The 14,955-nt window shown below is 53.1% G+C and overlaps 4 protein-coding genes across 4 annotated transcripts; 2 read left to right on the plus strand and 2 right to left on the minus strand.

Annotated features, from left to right (window-relative positions):
• Positions 1 to 567: 567 nt before the first annotated feature.
• Positions 568 to 1,298, minus strand: ACRALDRAFT_207491 (uncharacterized protein; the record flags this gene model as incomplete). The annotated part of the gene is made up of 6 exons (XM_071022257.1): positions 568 to 595; positions 655 to 723; positions 758 to 820; positions 923 to 1,077; positions 1,149 to 1,191; positions 1,288 to 1,298. 6 exons carry the CDS (start codon positions 1,296 to 1,298, stop codon positions 568 to 570), a joined length of 369 nt encoding a protein of 122 aa, XP_070877340.1.
• A 2,830-nt stretch (positions 1,299 to 4,128) lies between these two features.
• On the plus strand, positions 4,129 to 5,377 carry ACRALDRAFT_1040368 (uncharacterized protein; the record flags this gene model as incomplete). Its single annotated transcript, XM_071015178.1, has 2 exons — positions 4,129 to 4,328; positions 4,577 to 5,377. Coding segments are annotated over 2 exons (798 nt in total), but the record flags the coding sequence as incomplete, so codon positions are not given.
• On the plus strand, positions 5,196 to 7,022 carry ACRALDRAFT_2040539 (uncharacterized protein; the record flags this gene model as incomplete). Its single annotated transcript, XM_071021059.1, has 1 exon — positions 5,196 to 7,022. One exon carries the CDS (start codon positions 5,196 to 5,198, stop codon positions 7,020 to 7,022), a length of 1,827 nt encoding a protein of 608 aa, XP_070877342.1.
• A 5,894-nt stretch (positions 7,023 to 12,916) lies between these two features.
• ACRALDRAFT_1055257 (uncharacterized protein) lies at positions 12,917 to 14,844 on the minus strand (the record flags this gene model as incomplete). Its single annotated transcript, XM_071015847.1, has 2 exons — positions 12,917 to 13,148; positions 13,253 to 14,844. 2 exons carry the CDS (start codon positions 14,842 to 14,844, stop codon positions 12,917 to 12,919), a joined length of 1,824 nt encoding a protein of 607 aa, XP_070877343.1.
• Between the last annotated feature and the right edge of the window lie 111 nt (positions 14,845 to 14,955).

Genomic DNA, 14,955 nt, shown 5'->3' on the forward strand with positions numbered 1-14,955 from the left:
ATATGACAAAAAGGAACAACTTTCAAAAAAAAAAAGGAATTGGTCCCAGAGAGGCTCGAACTCTCGACCTTCGCATCACCAAGATACAATGTGGTATTGTATTAGTACGACTGGAGAGGGGTTAGTGATTTGTGTTGTTTCGAGTGGAGGATACGATGGATCGCAACATACCGCTCTAACCAACTGAGCTATGGGACCGGACCGGACCAATCGAGGTACTTCGGCCCCATAGAGTGAGGTATATATTGACAGAGCAGAATCAACCGGCGAGGTGGGTGACAATATCGCCTAGAATTGGAGTGCCTAAGAGATTATCACAATGGAATAATAGAAGGAAACGGTACTAGACAGAGGCAAAGGTGACGACTAAGAAGCTAAGAAGCAGACGCCGTAGTGACGACTCAAAATACCTAGGTATACTTCGTACGAAGTGCCCTTCCAAACAAGTGCCGGACCACCCAAGGTACATTCGAAACTTGGCATAAATTTTGCAGAATGTAACTACTACATAATAATTGACTCCGTAATACCTCCTCATTGATCTTCATTGTACATGTAGCACTTATTTCAGGGCTTATTATGTCTTGCATCCGATCTTCAGACGGAAGTCTGTACGTGTATGTACATTAGGTATTAAAAGTGTGGAGAGTGTACTCCATCATAAGCAAGGTACCCGAAACAGAGGAGGTACTTTTGAAGTCGTTGGACTCGTAACATATCACTCTCTGACGGTAAAATGACATCTCATGTACACGACGGAGGATCAAGTAAGTCCTCTGAAAAATCGCAAGTTGAAAATCTGCTCTTGTCCATATGGGCCCTTGGAAATTGTGAAAAAAAAAGAAAAAAAAAGAAAGAAAGGACGGGGGAGGAAGGGGAAACGATCCCGGCGATCCCGCGATCCCGCGGTCCTATGACCCACGGTCCCGTGGTCTGAATCGAAACCTCCGCCGTCGGATAATACCAGCCGCTTCCTCTGCTCCGGCAGTACAACGTTATGCATGGGATACCGGAGAGGTGGACAGGCGAGGAAATGAGACTGGGCGATTCGTCGTTAACTGGACCGGAGATTTTGCTCTAATGATGCTGATCAAACATATATACGAGCTTATATCCGAGTTGGTGGCTAGCAGTGAAGGATAACCAACATACTTCGTAACGGCGTAGCAGAAGATCCGTATGCACTTTACGCTGTACGTTGTACGTTGTATACGTGCAATTCGGATACGTAGCCCGTATATTCGATTTCTATTATAGTTTAACGTAGCAAGCTACTACGGTAGCTACGGAGAAGTCATTCCGGGGTTCTATCCGTTGCGGAAACAAAGGGTCAGAATGGCCGAGCAACAAAAAAAAGTCGTTCGCGGCATGCGCACGTCGATCATCCCATATGGCTGGGACGCCGGTGACCATAACTCAGGAAAAAGTGGTACAAAAACCATGGTTCGGATGGACCTGAAGTAGGTAATCAAGGTGGAAATGCTCCCTTTGCCAAGTGACTCTGCGGGATGAAGAGTCCGACTATTTAACATGGTAAAGGCCCCTTTTCTAGCCATAAAACGAATTGGGAACGAGAAAAAGGGGGCCGCTATTGTACGTTGTACGCTGTAGGTATTTGTACGTGTAATTACGTAGGTGTAGGAGAACCAATCAAATCCGGTATGTTATCCGAACCTGTATGTACAAAGTTATGTACCTGCATTGGCTCTCCATAAACGAAGATGAGTCAGCGTAGACATGGCCAACGACTCGACGAGTAAGAGCGAGGAGGGTCCGCAGCCCCTCAAATATTTTTAGCAGTCGAATGTGCTACACGTGTGCCTCGTACGTTGTACGAGGCAGCAGCTCAGAAGCCCAATCATCCAAAGCATGCCTTCTGTTTCCACTTCCTTATCCAAGGCAGCTCCGGAAATAGACTATAAAAAGCAAAGGAGGTTATAGCGTAAGGGCAGCTCAAAGACCGGCTTCTGTTTCGCCATTTACGTCGTCTACACTAGAATCAATCGGAGGCACTGCGGACCGGCACTCACCTCCGTCACAGCCGCCTGGGATTCTCAGCCCCTAGCGTGCTTCGGCGCTTGGAAGTCGGCTTTGTGCGTACAAGTAGCGAGTACTCCGTACAAAAACACCAATGCTCGCCATGCCCTGGGTGTTCCCAAAGGCATACCTGGCTTACATACAACGTACCGAAGAACTTGAGCGTGTCGAAGTACTGTATCGTATCAGTTCAACGTAGATGTAAGTACGTTGGTTGTATACAACGTACATATCTGGCTGTCGTTCTTCCCCCTCTTCTCTCCAAGGTTCAATGCCAAGCAAGGTATCCCTGCGACGAACGGATTATCACATCATATTGTGTCCCAAATATAGGGCCTGAGCTCCAGAGGCATCCGACGATAGATACACTGTACATACAACGTACCAAAAGACGTCAGAGGCCGGGACTTTTCTTTGTCTTTTCGACTTGACATGATGTTATAGAGTCGGCACGGGTCTACGTGTGCAGGGGTCTGACCCATTGAGACAGACTCTGCTGGATGTCCAGTCATCCGTTGGCGAGGGGAAAGATTAGTTGTGGTGTACATACAACGTACGTACAGAGGGGGAGAGCCCGCAGACTATAGTCATGCCTGGTCCCAGATAGGCCAGCGTGGAAATGAGGTATCGACAGCGTAATCAATGCTGACAAGATCTTCAATAACATGCTAGCACATAACGGCCCTGGTTGGTTGGCTGGCTGAAAAGTAGTGTAATCGGGGGTTAAAGGTTGACGTGTTGAGGTCGACGCGAAGAAAAGAGGGGGAGTTGTATGATAGACAGCAGGTATACAAATAACAATACATCCGTCCATACGATCCACATGTACCTATATGATATGGCTACATTGATATCATTATTCTGTACATTGCGATGAAAACGAAGACGTAGCGGACGCATACGTTGTATATACTTATATAACCGTACGGCAAAGTCGTGGGTAGTCTACGGGAAGGGGACGCGCCTTCATGAACGAAGAGCATGGCTACGTACTCAACGTATGGGCCATTGCGAAGTTGGTTGTTACGATGTGTTGTAACCAACACCATTCTCCTCACGAGAGCAAGCTAGGTAAGAGGGGAAGGCATAAGATAAGGTCCAGCAACTAATTAAGCACTTCATCAATAAAGTGGAGGGTTCCTGGAAGTCGCAGGGGTCCTCCAGAGGGATCAGTGCGGTACTAAACCCTTTTTGTGCTGTTGCTTAATGAAATCATGGAAGAAGAGAAAGGGTCGTGACCAAGCCCGACAAGGGTCATACAGGGGTCGTACAGGGACGGCGCTAGGGAAAAAAAATCAAAAAAAGGGGGATGACCACTGGTCTATAGACGGTATCATTTCATTGGTTAAGATGAGGTACGTACCGTCTGCCCAAAAGCCGTTTCGAAACGAGATGCCGTTGGCTTGTCGATTTGCCAATTGCCGCCATGCCATGTCAACGGCGGAGTCGCTTGCTCTGTCCCTCCTTCCTCCCATCGCTTCCCTTCCCCTAATAGTAGGTACGTTGTACATACATATGATTATATCCGTACATATGTAGTCACACCATGCGATGCGTGTGTAGGTCGAGCAGGATAAGGTTCTTAGAATCTGTTTCAGGTGGTCGACCTCCATGTTTCCCGTTACAACCGCATGTTTCTCCTTGTCTCTACTAAAAACTCCGATCCTCTCTGCCAGACATCGTGTCTCAACATCGTGTCTCTCTTCAGCAGCTGTCATCACCACCAGCCACTGGAGAGGAGGCTGAGCAGGAAGAAGACCCTGGAAGCACCAGTGGACACGAGACACCCAAAACACCCAAAATCGACGAACAAAACAGACTAGACTGGCATCCTCAAGCCACCACTTTGTCAGCATATCTCCTTCTCTCGACGCCCTTGACGCGTTTCTTTTAGCCTCACTGTTTCGTCTATTCGTCTCTTCAACGCTTCGAGCCCATAATACACACCAGCCACGCGTGTTTACAGATCGGCCAGCTGCGAACATCCTTGGCAGGCTCGTACCTGCTGAGGCGTCATCGGTCTCCTCCCGCTGGGAGTGATCTTCACTGGGCAATTCCTTCCAATCTCCAACTCTTCCGTCCCCCTTTCTTCTCTTTCCTTTTCCTTTTTTCCTTTTCCCGTTTCCTTCTGATCTTCTCTCCATCTCACTCTTCTTATTCGTATCCTTGCACGTCAATTTCTGGCGGGCGGCAGCACTACGGCCAACGTGGCCAGCCAGGGATCAACCGACCCCAGAAGGGCAGGGGCATGATAAGCAGCACCGCGTGGAGTCGAAAAGACGAAGACGAGGGTAAGTAAAGCGACCATGGAGCAAATCGCTTGTGCGCACGAATGAGAATGAGCGAGCCGCACATTGCCCATCCCCCGTCAATGCCTCGCTCAAACCTCTCCACCCCCCCTGTCGCCCCTGTCCTGGTGCCGGCCACCTTGCTCTTTTTCACTTGGCTCCTCCCCTTCTCATGCGGTTCCTGCTCCTTTCCTGCGCCTTCCCTGTTCCGCCCTTCATCCTCTGTTCCTGGCTAACAACAAATCTCTCAGCTCTCCACCCTCCAGGTCCATTCTTCTGCGCTTTGCCTTTCCCAACCTCATTACCTTCTCCCGTTACCAAACCACCACCACCACCCACTTCAGCGTCCGACCCAGTCAATCGTTTTCTTTGTTTTTTTCCTTCGCCCATGATCGTTTAACCCTCATTCCTAACCGGAAGCCTGCGCTTTGTAGGGGGTTTGTTATTTTTATTCAATATTACCTGGTCGAATATTCTTACACTCGATATTACACGCTCGTTTTTTGTCGCTCGCTCTCTGCGCCCAATATCCGACCAACGGAAGATCGAGAAACTATCCGAGACAATCAACAGTCGAACAAGAACCCCGATTACGACGAGGCAAGGTTTCGCAAAAACCGTTGGAGCTGTTACCTCCCTCCCCGGCCCAGATTAACCCGCGTTAGCATACTGTTCGTGTCCAACTCTAGTCGCTCGTTTTTCTCCTGCGTGCCTACGGCCAATCCGTTCACCGCCGACTCGAGCTCGGCTCGAAGCTTTCATTCGCCTTGCCCATCATTTCCCCACCGCGCTCCTCAGGACGACACATACGACCGGTCGTGGATTTCCGGAGGTCCGCTCGTTGCGTAGGAAACAAGAATCGAACACCACATGGACCAACCAATGCAGGACGCGCCGGCTGACGTCCTGGTCGAGGCCAGGCGGACCCTGGAAGCCTTGAAGAGCTCAGGGTTGTCGCGCGAAGTGTTGCTTGAGATGTGGGAGGCCGGAGACGCCGCCTCATCGCAACCGTCACCCGATCCTGTCTTGGAAGATGCCTCAACCCGCGGCACGTCGTCGAGTCTGTCACCTACGTCAACCTCGATGACATCCCTCCCTCCGAGGGTAATGCACAGTTCGTTCGGTCACCGACCCCGCATTTCCGTCTCCTCCACCAGCTCGGGCTCGTCGGGTCACGCCAGCATCTGGTCCATGGCCTCCATGAACTCGAACGCCTCCGTCGCCACGCAGTACTCGCAGGCCCCCTTGCCGTCGCCGCCAGCGCAAGTGCCTCATCATCCTATCCCGCAGCACCCTTCTGCTGCTGTCGCTGGCAATCCGCTATCCCATGTTACGAACGCCCAGCCCGGATGGGGTCCCGGGAGATTCAATTTCTACTGGTGCACGTCCTGCGAGACGAGGTTCAAGCGCAAGTACGACTGGAAACGCCACGAGGAGGAGTTCCATGAGAGGTGGAAGAAGTACCCATGCCCCGAACCTGGCTGCAACCGGAGCTTCTGGGGTGCCAACACGTTCAACCAGCACCATAAATCGTCCCACGGCTGCAAGACGTGTCCGCACTCGGAGAAGGTGGTCAAGTTTCTCAAGAGAAGAAAGTACTGGGCCTGTGGATTTTGTTCAGCTCTGCACCCGTCGCGCGAACGCCACGTTGAGCATGTCGCTCGGCATTTCGAATCCGGCAAGACCAAAGCAGATTGGATGCACTCTCGGGTCATCTACGGCCTGTTGCACCAGCCTCTCATCCACGAGGCTTGGAAGGACCTCCAAGCAAGAAAGGCATCCGAGTTTGCTGGACGCCAACCGAACTTCAGCTGGGATCCCACACAGACCGGGCGCGCCCAGGGCTTCATGGAAAATGAATGCCCCGGCCAACTACAAGATCTCCTCGAGTTCTTCTCCGGTTCCAGCGCCGATGCCGAATCCATCGTATCGCTCGCGTACGAGTTGGCCGACCTCGTGTTTTTGAATGTCCCGGCCTCGCCGCCAATGGATTACGCGCAATGCTATCCGCCCGGCGGGATGATGGTCCCTGCTCAGCCACAACAACAGCCACAGCAACCTCAACGACAGCAACAACAGCAACCACCACCACAACCACCACCACCACCACGGCAGCAACAACAACAACAGCAACAACAGTCACAACAGCCACAGCTTCCGCAACACCAGCAACAAATTCAACCGCCACCGCAACCCGAACCTCAGCCCCAAAGCTATGCAGCCTCGCATCTGCTCCCTGCCCCTGAAATTCATGCGCAATCCCTCTCAGCCCAACAGCAGCCCTCTCCAAGTCTGCCGACTCAACAGGAGGGGTCCCATCATCAGTTTGTCGGCCAGATGAATCCGTTGAAACACCAACAACAACAACAACAGCAGCAGCCGATAAATCATCTGGCTCCTCAACACCAGCATCCATTGATGGCAGCTCCCATATTTCACGCGCCGTCGTTGCTACCGCTTCGTGGTGGTGCAGAGCCCATTCCGCGGTCTTCACTAGATCGCGAACTACCTCCACCTCCACCGCAGGAGGTGCCTATGAACTTTAACTATATGCCAAACCACGATGTTCTCTTCGAAGACTGGCAAAGCTTCGGGAGCACAGTTGTTGACGAGCAGGGCCCTTCACCAACGCCCCTATCAGCCGAGTGGCCGGCCTTGCACATGCAGTACTACCACCACGCACCAACCGGGCAGTGAGGATCGCACTGGGTCCCCCCTTTATCGACCTATTCATATGTCACATTGTTAACCTGCTGCTACTGTTGAGGACCATGATGGGTTCAGCAGACGCCAGTATATATAATGGTAATATTCAGTTCAGCTTGCGAGCTTCATTTTCGATTCTTCCCGTCGTCGCAGAGGACGATGGGGATCTTTTTTTCTTAATCTTGTTCTATGTATCATCTTCTCTTTGTCATGAGTTCTGGGTGGCAAAACGATGTCGGGTTGGTTGTCCGGTTGTCATCCACGGTCTGGTTAGGAGCATAGGGCGGCCAAAATTCTGGTCAAGTCGAGTTGGGGAAACAGTGGAAATTCCGAGGCCATTTGGGAGCCCTCGGTAGGGGCCAATGGAATTACCCTACAATACGGTTGCATGAGTATCTCGTGATGCTTCATTGTCGATGCCTTTGTGGTGGACTGGAAATCGATGCTGTCACCCAATAACGATCCACCCTCGTCTCTGTTGTCACGACGCGTTCCCCTCTCTCCCGCGCTCTCTCTTTTGCTTCTCCTGGGCCGATCGTGTGTCGTCCTTATTAACCGTCTTTTTACTTGTCTCTCTTCAGGATCAGCTTCTGAGCTCCGAGTGGCCGCCCCTGGGCATCGTTCAACTATGCATATTGCCCTTCTTTATCTTCCCTCGCTGCTCCTTGGTCTAGATTTCGGCCGGGCAAACAACGAGCCGCCGCGGCAGTGACGGTGTCTTAGCAGTCACCCAACCTCGTCCTCTTGTCTTATCCGTCTATACTTTCTCGGCAACCGGCCGCCGGCGTCATTCCTTTCCCCCGCACTTTTGCTTGCTGCAACGTGGCTACCCGCGTCTGGCTTCGAATTCTCCCGGCTCACGATTCGTTACCCCTGCTGGCATGGGGCTGACAGGTGCAAAGGCATCGCACCTACCCGAGGGGCCCCGCGAGAGGGACGGAGGGGAATCGAAAACGGGTCGGCCCTGGGCTCATCGCATATTCATGGTAACATGTCATGTCCATGTCCCCCGGTTGGTATTGATATATTTGTGCCACCCATCGAGGCGCCGCATGGGTAACCGCGTCCACAGCTCTACTTTACCCTCTAGCCGCACTCATGGACATCGTTGGCGTGCGGTTGAAGCAACTTCTGCGCATACAACGCATACAACAACACACGACGTGCTCGAACCTCTTCGGCCCTCTTTCTTTTCTCTAAGCTGCCCTGCTTACTATCCAGGACCATGTGTGACACGGCCGCTGGCCCCATGAGCATGCTAGCTGCCTACGAATATGATCCTTGTGACCGCTTCGCGGTCTCGCTTGCATGGCCATCTCGGCTATCATCAGGTGGGAGGTGAGGTGTGGATCGGTCAAGGTGCTGCAATGGTCGTGGCCTGCGCCCTCGTCTGCACTTCGTGCGTATGGTCCTTGGCCAGGAGATTTGGGGGGGGAACTTTCTCCTTGGCTTCGGCGCGAGGCTCGCTGACCGACATCGTCATCGTCGCTGCAGGGTAAGTCTGTTTGTCGTCCAGGTCATTTAGCCACCTCCCTGTGTAACGATGCTCCTGAGGACGCTATTTTCCCCTCTTCCATCTTCCTCTCCGGCGTGTTTTATTTATGTTTATTTTATTTTGGGCATTGAATGGTTGATGTATTGACTGGCGGTAGACTGATAGACGGTCTGACCGCCGGGGGCATATAACTCGAGCGGGCCTCCACGAAAGCCCATGGTGGTAACTGTTCAGTAGTTGGTGGGATATTCTCCAGAGCAATAAGCTGCCACCTCTCTTGGGCTCTTGTATGCGCTGCAATCTTTACTTTCTTCTCTCCTCATTTGACTCGCCTCGAAGCGATTACCCCTCGAAGGCGTTTTCAGTTCCCCTCGCGTCAACTGACACAGCCGGTCCCAAGGCTCAAGTCCTTCGTACTTTTATTCTTTTACTTGTATTTCAATCACCTCCGTCTCGATTATGTCCCGTCTCCAGGCTGCCGGGACCGAGGACGGGAAGGGGAACGGGTCCTTGAACGGATGCAAGCATGGCACGGGTCCGCCCGAGTCCGTCTCCGCAGGATGCCCTACAGATTCTGCCGTCGTTGTTGTCGTCGACGCCGCCGCGGCCGCTGCCCACGAGCCGGCCGCCTTGACAGCAGCAGGCTTGACCAGTGACGGGGACCAAGACCGAGAGAGTTTGGATGGCGACCAGGCGACGATCCGAAAGCCGACTACCAACGTGTACTCGATGCAGCGGTGGTTGGACGAAGAACCGCACGAGGAGCCCTGGAATGCGCAGGGTTTTCTCGCGGGGCAGTCGAGGTCGATGCCGTTGCCGTTGCGGGGTGGGAAAAGGGATGTGAAGGGACGCCGTAAAGACGGGGACAAGGATGATAGAAGATGATGGTGACGATAACTGTGAGTACGATGGTGTCGTACCGTCCGTTCTTCTATTTTGCATTTTTTATTCATCCGTGGCCCCGGGACGTGTCGTGCAAGTCTGACGATGTGGAATTCGTGGGACATGTCATATGGGGCGGTATTCCTGGAACCAGAGTACTAACACAGCCCAGGGACGAGGTTTACGATATCGCCAATCCCTGTTATGTCCTTCCCGCAGGTCTACTTTTATATGGCGTCTCGACCTCGTTCACCCCTGAGATGGAGGATGCTTTATTCCTTTGCAGTAATTTTTCCCTTGTTTCTTCTTTTTTTCCCGCTTCCTTCTTATTATTTTCTTGATGGACTCATTTACTATTCAACTTTGAAGACTGCACAGTGTAAAGCGGTGGGGGTATTTTCTACTTTTTTTTTTCTTGTTTGGTCCTTCTGCTGCTCGTTGCTTCTCGCCATGTACAGTCACTAGGCAAAGGCTCTGGCAGGCTAGAGGTCGTCGCGGAAAGAGCCCCAAAGCATTTCCCTTTAGATGACCGGAGTATTTGCGGAGCCATTGTATTATAATACTTCGATTTGAACAGCACACACGACCCCTTGACCACCTCCTTATCCTGCAGTTCACTTTTGCACTTACCACCGTTGCTTTCTACCGGGTTGGAAATATTCTACCGTCTCTCGAAAGCAAGCAAGCCTTTCAGCGCACGAGGGCCTCGAGGAAGCAAAGGTTTCTTTGTTCTTCTTCGTCCCTATACCTATCCCAACTTGATATTTTACCTTGACGGGGCCGATCTGCGTTTGATACGAAGTGTTTGTCTGGTGGTGCCACCACCCGCAGAGCCAGCCTGCAGAGTTGACGCTCGACGACTGTCCCTGGCACCTAGACAGGCGCTGGAAAAAAAAAACCTCGGAATCAAGCATTCCTTGTCGATGGAGCCGTTGTATCACATTACCGGTGAAAGCGATGTACTCTGTAGTCGGGACTCTTGGAGAGCACCGACGTAATGTACCGGTAGCTAAGGTACCTACGTCCCGTTCCTCGGCCTCCAATGAAAAGCAATCAGATTGCCTCATTTAGACTGGCGGCTTCCTTCGGGTAGTGTCGGCCGAATCTCTCGGCCGAGAAGTGAGCCTCGTAGTTTACCTATTCCCAACGACTTTCTTTTTCTAAAGACCGGTATTCCTTATTCTGCTCCCAGTCGCGGAATGTTGTAAAGATGCAAGGAGATCTATGCCGAAGAATACGGACAGTCACGACTACTATCCCAGGAACATCGCCTATTTAGACCAATAATACGATACTCCCAGAAAGCACAGCACGCGAGAATTGTTTGCTTTCAATCCTGGTCGTCCAGCTGAACTGCACATGTTGGCATGGTGGATGATGCCCTTCGTATGGGGCTGAAGACGCTCGTCTTCTGTCACGGACACAAGCAGATGCTCTCTTGTATGACCCATAATGCGTCCGTCATACGCATCGAGCATATCGTGCCACCTGGATGTTCTCAAGTCGAGGCGAATGAGCTCACGCCTATGACTCGGGAAACATGCATGTAAACGGCGACGGACTGACCGAGCATGATGCGTCTAAGTGAGAAGTGACATTCGATGAGTTCGGCTGGTACTCCTTCGGCAGGTTTTTTCACGTCTCATTTATCAGATACTTTTCTATTCTCGCCAACAAGTTCTGGATGGTCTTTATTATTCAGATCCAAGGGTAATAAGCACACGGACTAGGATTTTATGGAAAGACTGTTAAAGACTCGTGATGGATATCTGCCATCTGGTTTCCCTAGGACAGTGAAAGCAGCAGGATAAAGTCCACTGCGGCTTCTCCTGTCTACGGCTACCCGACTTTCTTTCTTGCTCTAACACAGGTTTTGTTATAAGCCATGAAAGAGCAAGTGGATGAGCTAGGTTTGAGGCATATTGTGGCGGACAATAAGGCAAAAGGCCTTGAAAAGAAATGCATAGAGTGATATGTATACTATTGCACTCCGGTCAGCTCTTATTCCAAGTCAACCCAGAGTCTTTCAACCATACCAATAGATGTCCTCCCTTCTGCCAACCGGAGTCGTCGTCCAGTTCACAAGTCATGTACTAGGAACTGACTAGAAACGACCGTGGTGTTGTCTTTCTCCAGTCGCAGGATTCTCAACATTCTCTCACAGGCCCCATGAACCAGAATGAGACGGATTATCCCCGAAACGAAGGGGTCCTATATATAAGGCAGAGGTGGACGTCGAGGAAGAGAGAGCTGTCATGAAGCATAATCAAAAACACACGAACATCTGCCACCGCGCCATTGTTTAGAGATTAATCAGCCTTACGATGCCCCCCAAGCGGCCCAAAGACGAACCAAACCCTTCACTGCTCCGAGTAGTGCCCGCTTGGAGCAAGTCAAACACCCATCCTCCGCGAATGGACGTACCATACGACGAGCTAGGGCGCAGACCTCCAGACTCGGAATCTCTGATGCCGTCCCTGCTGTCTCCACACCTAAAAGGCCCCGATTCAACGACGGCTCGCAACGACCAAGACTTGAATACCTCCTATGATAGCCGGGGCAGCCCGGACGTCCTCTCATTCTCAGAACCCCCCGGTCTCGGCGGGCCTCTCAGAAACTTCTGGAGTCTCGACGAGACCAAAAACAAGACCGGCCGAATAAATAATGACGGCGAGGTAGACATGCTCGGAAGGGCCGTTCCGTCGACGGCCCTCGATTCCGACCGTGCGTTCAATGACGACAGCGAGGACGAACTCGCCGGACGTCCCACCACAGCCATCACCACAACCGCCGACAACAATAAACTGACAGGTCAACAGGCACATACGACGGCGCAACGAGAGACTAGATCAGGAACGGATGGGCCTGAGTCGTTCTTCAGGAAAATGCTTGAAAAACGCAGCAAGAAGGACGAGGGAGACGACAGCGATGAAGATGGCACTGGTCCTGGTGGAAGAACGTCAACAGCGGCCATGGTCATCCTGACGGGAGGACCGTACCCGACATGCGACAGGCACAGATAATCGGGTCGTAGGACCTGCATTCTCGTTAATCTAGATGGCTTGCCTTCAGCTATCGATGCTGGACATTATTAGCTGAGGCAAGTAATAGTAATTTTGCCAAAAATGACACAACACAGAAAAGAAAAGGCCTTTACACGAAGTGTATGAACATGGATACTGACCAGTGACTTGGTAGTTGACTTGATGAACCACCCTGCGTCCAGCTTGCATTGAAGGCCAAAATTTAGCCCAGAACTATGGACATAGTCATGAGCATTAGGCTCTATAGTCATTCCACGAAGAAAAGGGTATTGTTCCTATTAGCTCCCGACGCCCTGATTAAACGCTGACCGTCTCCCAACTCCGACACGAAGCCACAATAAGCAGTGTCTACTTGATATACCCATCGAAAGACGCGCCTCATGCACCCAGGGACCCAGTAGGGGGTCGAAATGGAACACCCCAGAGTCGGGACATCTCTGATTGCCGACCAGGTGCCTCTTCACCTACTTCTCATTGACCACGTTGATTTCGTACCCGACCAGAGATTCCGTGCAGGTACCATCCCAACCGCGCGTGCCGGCTGCAGATATCATGTAGCGACACGTCCGATCGATGTAGAGCGCTGAGATGACGCCAGCGCGCGGTGGACCGGGAACGATCAAAAATGGCACACTCGAGTGTTTGAACGCCGACGTGTCGCGCGTGTCGTATAGCCGGAGGATGTCATGCGAGGCACTAGCGTACGATTAATATGGGACGCCCTGCTATGATAATCGGAAAAGGAAGGGAGAAAAAAAAAAGGAAACGAAAAAGGGAGCACACAAATAGGGAATACGCACCAGATAAGATGCCGCCCGTTGGGCATGGCCCGTACGGCGCTGACGGCGCCGCTGCCAGCTGGGAATCTGAGCGCCCGTTCGGGCTCCCAGCCATTCCGGGCCTTATGGATGCTGTACTCCTCCACGGTGCCGTTTCGCCGGCCAGCGTATATCCAGTTACCGTCTGGGCTCCAGCAGGCGCCCATGCACCAAGGAGGCACCCCCGGACGTGTGGCGATACGTGCCACTGGATTCTGGACCCGCCGATCCCAAATGCGGAGTGTTCCATCTATGGCTGCCGAGAAGAAGACCGTATCGGCGCTCTGTGTTGGGTCGTGCTGAGGCGGAGGCGGCTCGGACGACAAAACGAGTGAAGGCGACGCGGGAGGTTCCTTGGGCGATGCGGGAGCTGCGGGTGGTGGGGAGGCTCGTGGTGGTTCGGGCTGGGTAGAAGAAGTAGGCGGTGATTTTTGTGCTGTCGCACCGGTCGTAGGGTTGTTTGCCGTCTGGCCACTTGCGGGCTCCTGGGCTAATGCGGCTGTTTTCTGTTCTGCGGGTGCCGACCCTGACCCGGGCCCCGACCCCGACGCTGCCGTCGGCTCGTCGGACGGCGGGGGTTGGGCTTGCTGCTGCCCCGAGTTGCCTGTGTTGTCCCGGCTGTCCTGGTTGTCAGCCCGTTCTTGGGATGGAGGCGGTGCGGTTCCAGAGTTGAAGGCGGCTATGTCGGCAGAATGATCCAGCCCGCCGTCTTGACCCGAACCATCGTCAAGAGGCATGCCCATAGCTCTGGAAAACTCGTCGTCGTCATCCCCCCCAAAGCCCCCGCCGACCGTCTCTCCGAAGAGGGAACCGGTGTCACTGCCACCAAACAGGGACTCGTGCGCAGGCGAGGCTTGGGTTTCCTGCACGTCGCCCGCTGCAGGGTTGTTCTGCGGTACGCCGTCAACCCCACCTGTGCTGGCAGTACTGAAGGCCCTGTTGGCCAGTGGCCTCCTGTTGTTGTCGGAGGACAAGGTTTCGCTCTTGATGCTGAAATCGGACGCTTCGGGCGGGATAGGCGCACCGCTGACAGGCCGTAGTTCGATGGCGGAGATCTGGCCGCCCGTACCGTCGAAACTACGCTTCACGTTGCCCGTGTTCAGGTCCCAATCCAGGATCCTCTTATCCCAGCTTCCGCTGAGAACGCTTCTCTCGTCTTGGGCCAGTGTCAAGACGCTGACAGCATTGGAGTGCTGCCGCAGGCAGGTAATGCGCTTGCCTTCATCGTGGCGCACGCTCTGGAGATTGATGCCACCGGATTCGCACCCAGCGAGAACCCAGAGGGCCTGGGAGTGAACGGCGAGGGAGTAGACGGGAGAGAGGCTATGGTCCTCAACGCCACGGGTGCTGGGCTGACTCGGTTCGTCGTTCTCCCAGTACGACATGAGGACGCCTGCCTTGACGACGCTGTCGACAAAGGGGTGCCGCTGGGCCACAGTGAGCAACTGTTTTCCGTTGATGGTACCGGGCCCATCGTATTTTCGGATGTAGCCGTCCGAGCCGCCGCTTAACCAGTAGCGCAGGTCGGGGGTGATGGCGATGGCGTTGATGCTGGTGGCTTGGGGGGCGGCCATTGTGGGAACGATATCGTAAAGCCTTGCGGACACGGCTTCTGGGCGGACGGGCGCGAAGAGGCGTGCCATGAGGGCTTCTCGTGGAGAGGGTTTTGCTTCGGTAGGGGGCGA

The sequence above is a fragment of the Sodiomyces alcalophilus genome (assembly GCF_042370955.1).
Source record: "Sodiomyces alcalophilus JCM 7366 unplaced genomic scaffold ACRALscaffold_2, whole genome shotgun sequence".
NCBI classification, from domain to species: Eukaryota; Fungi; Ascomycota; class Sordariomycetes; order Glomerellales; family Plectosphaerellaceae; genus Sodiomyces; species Sodiomyces alcalophilus.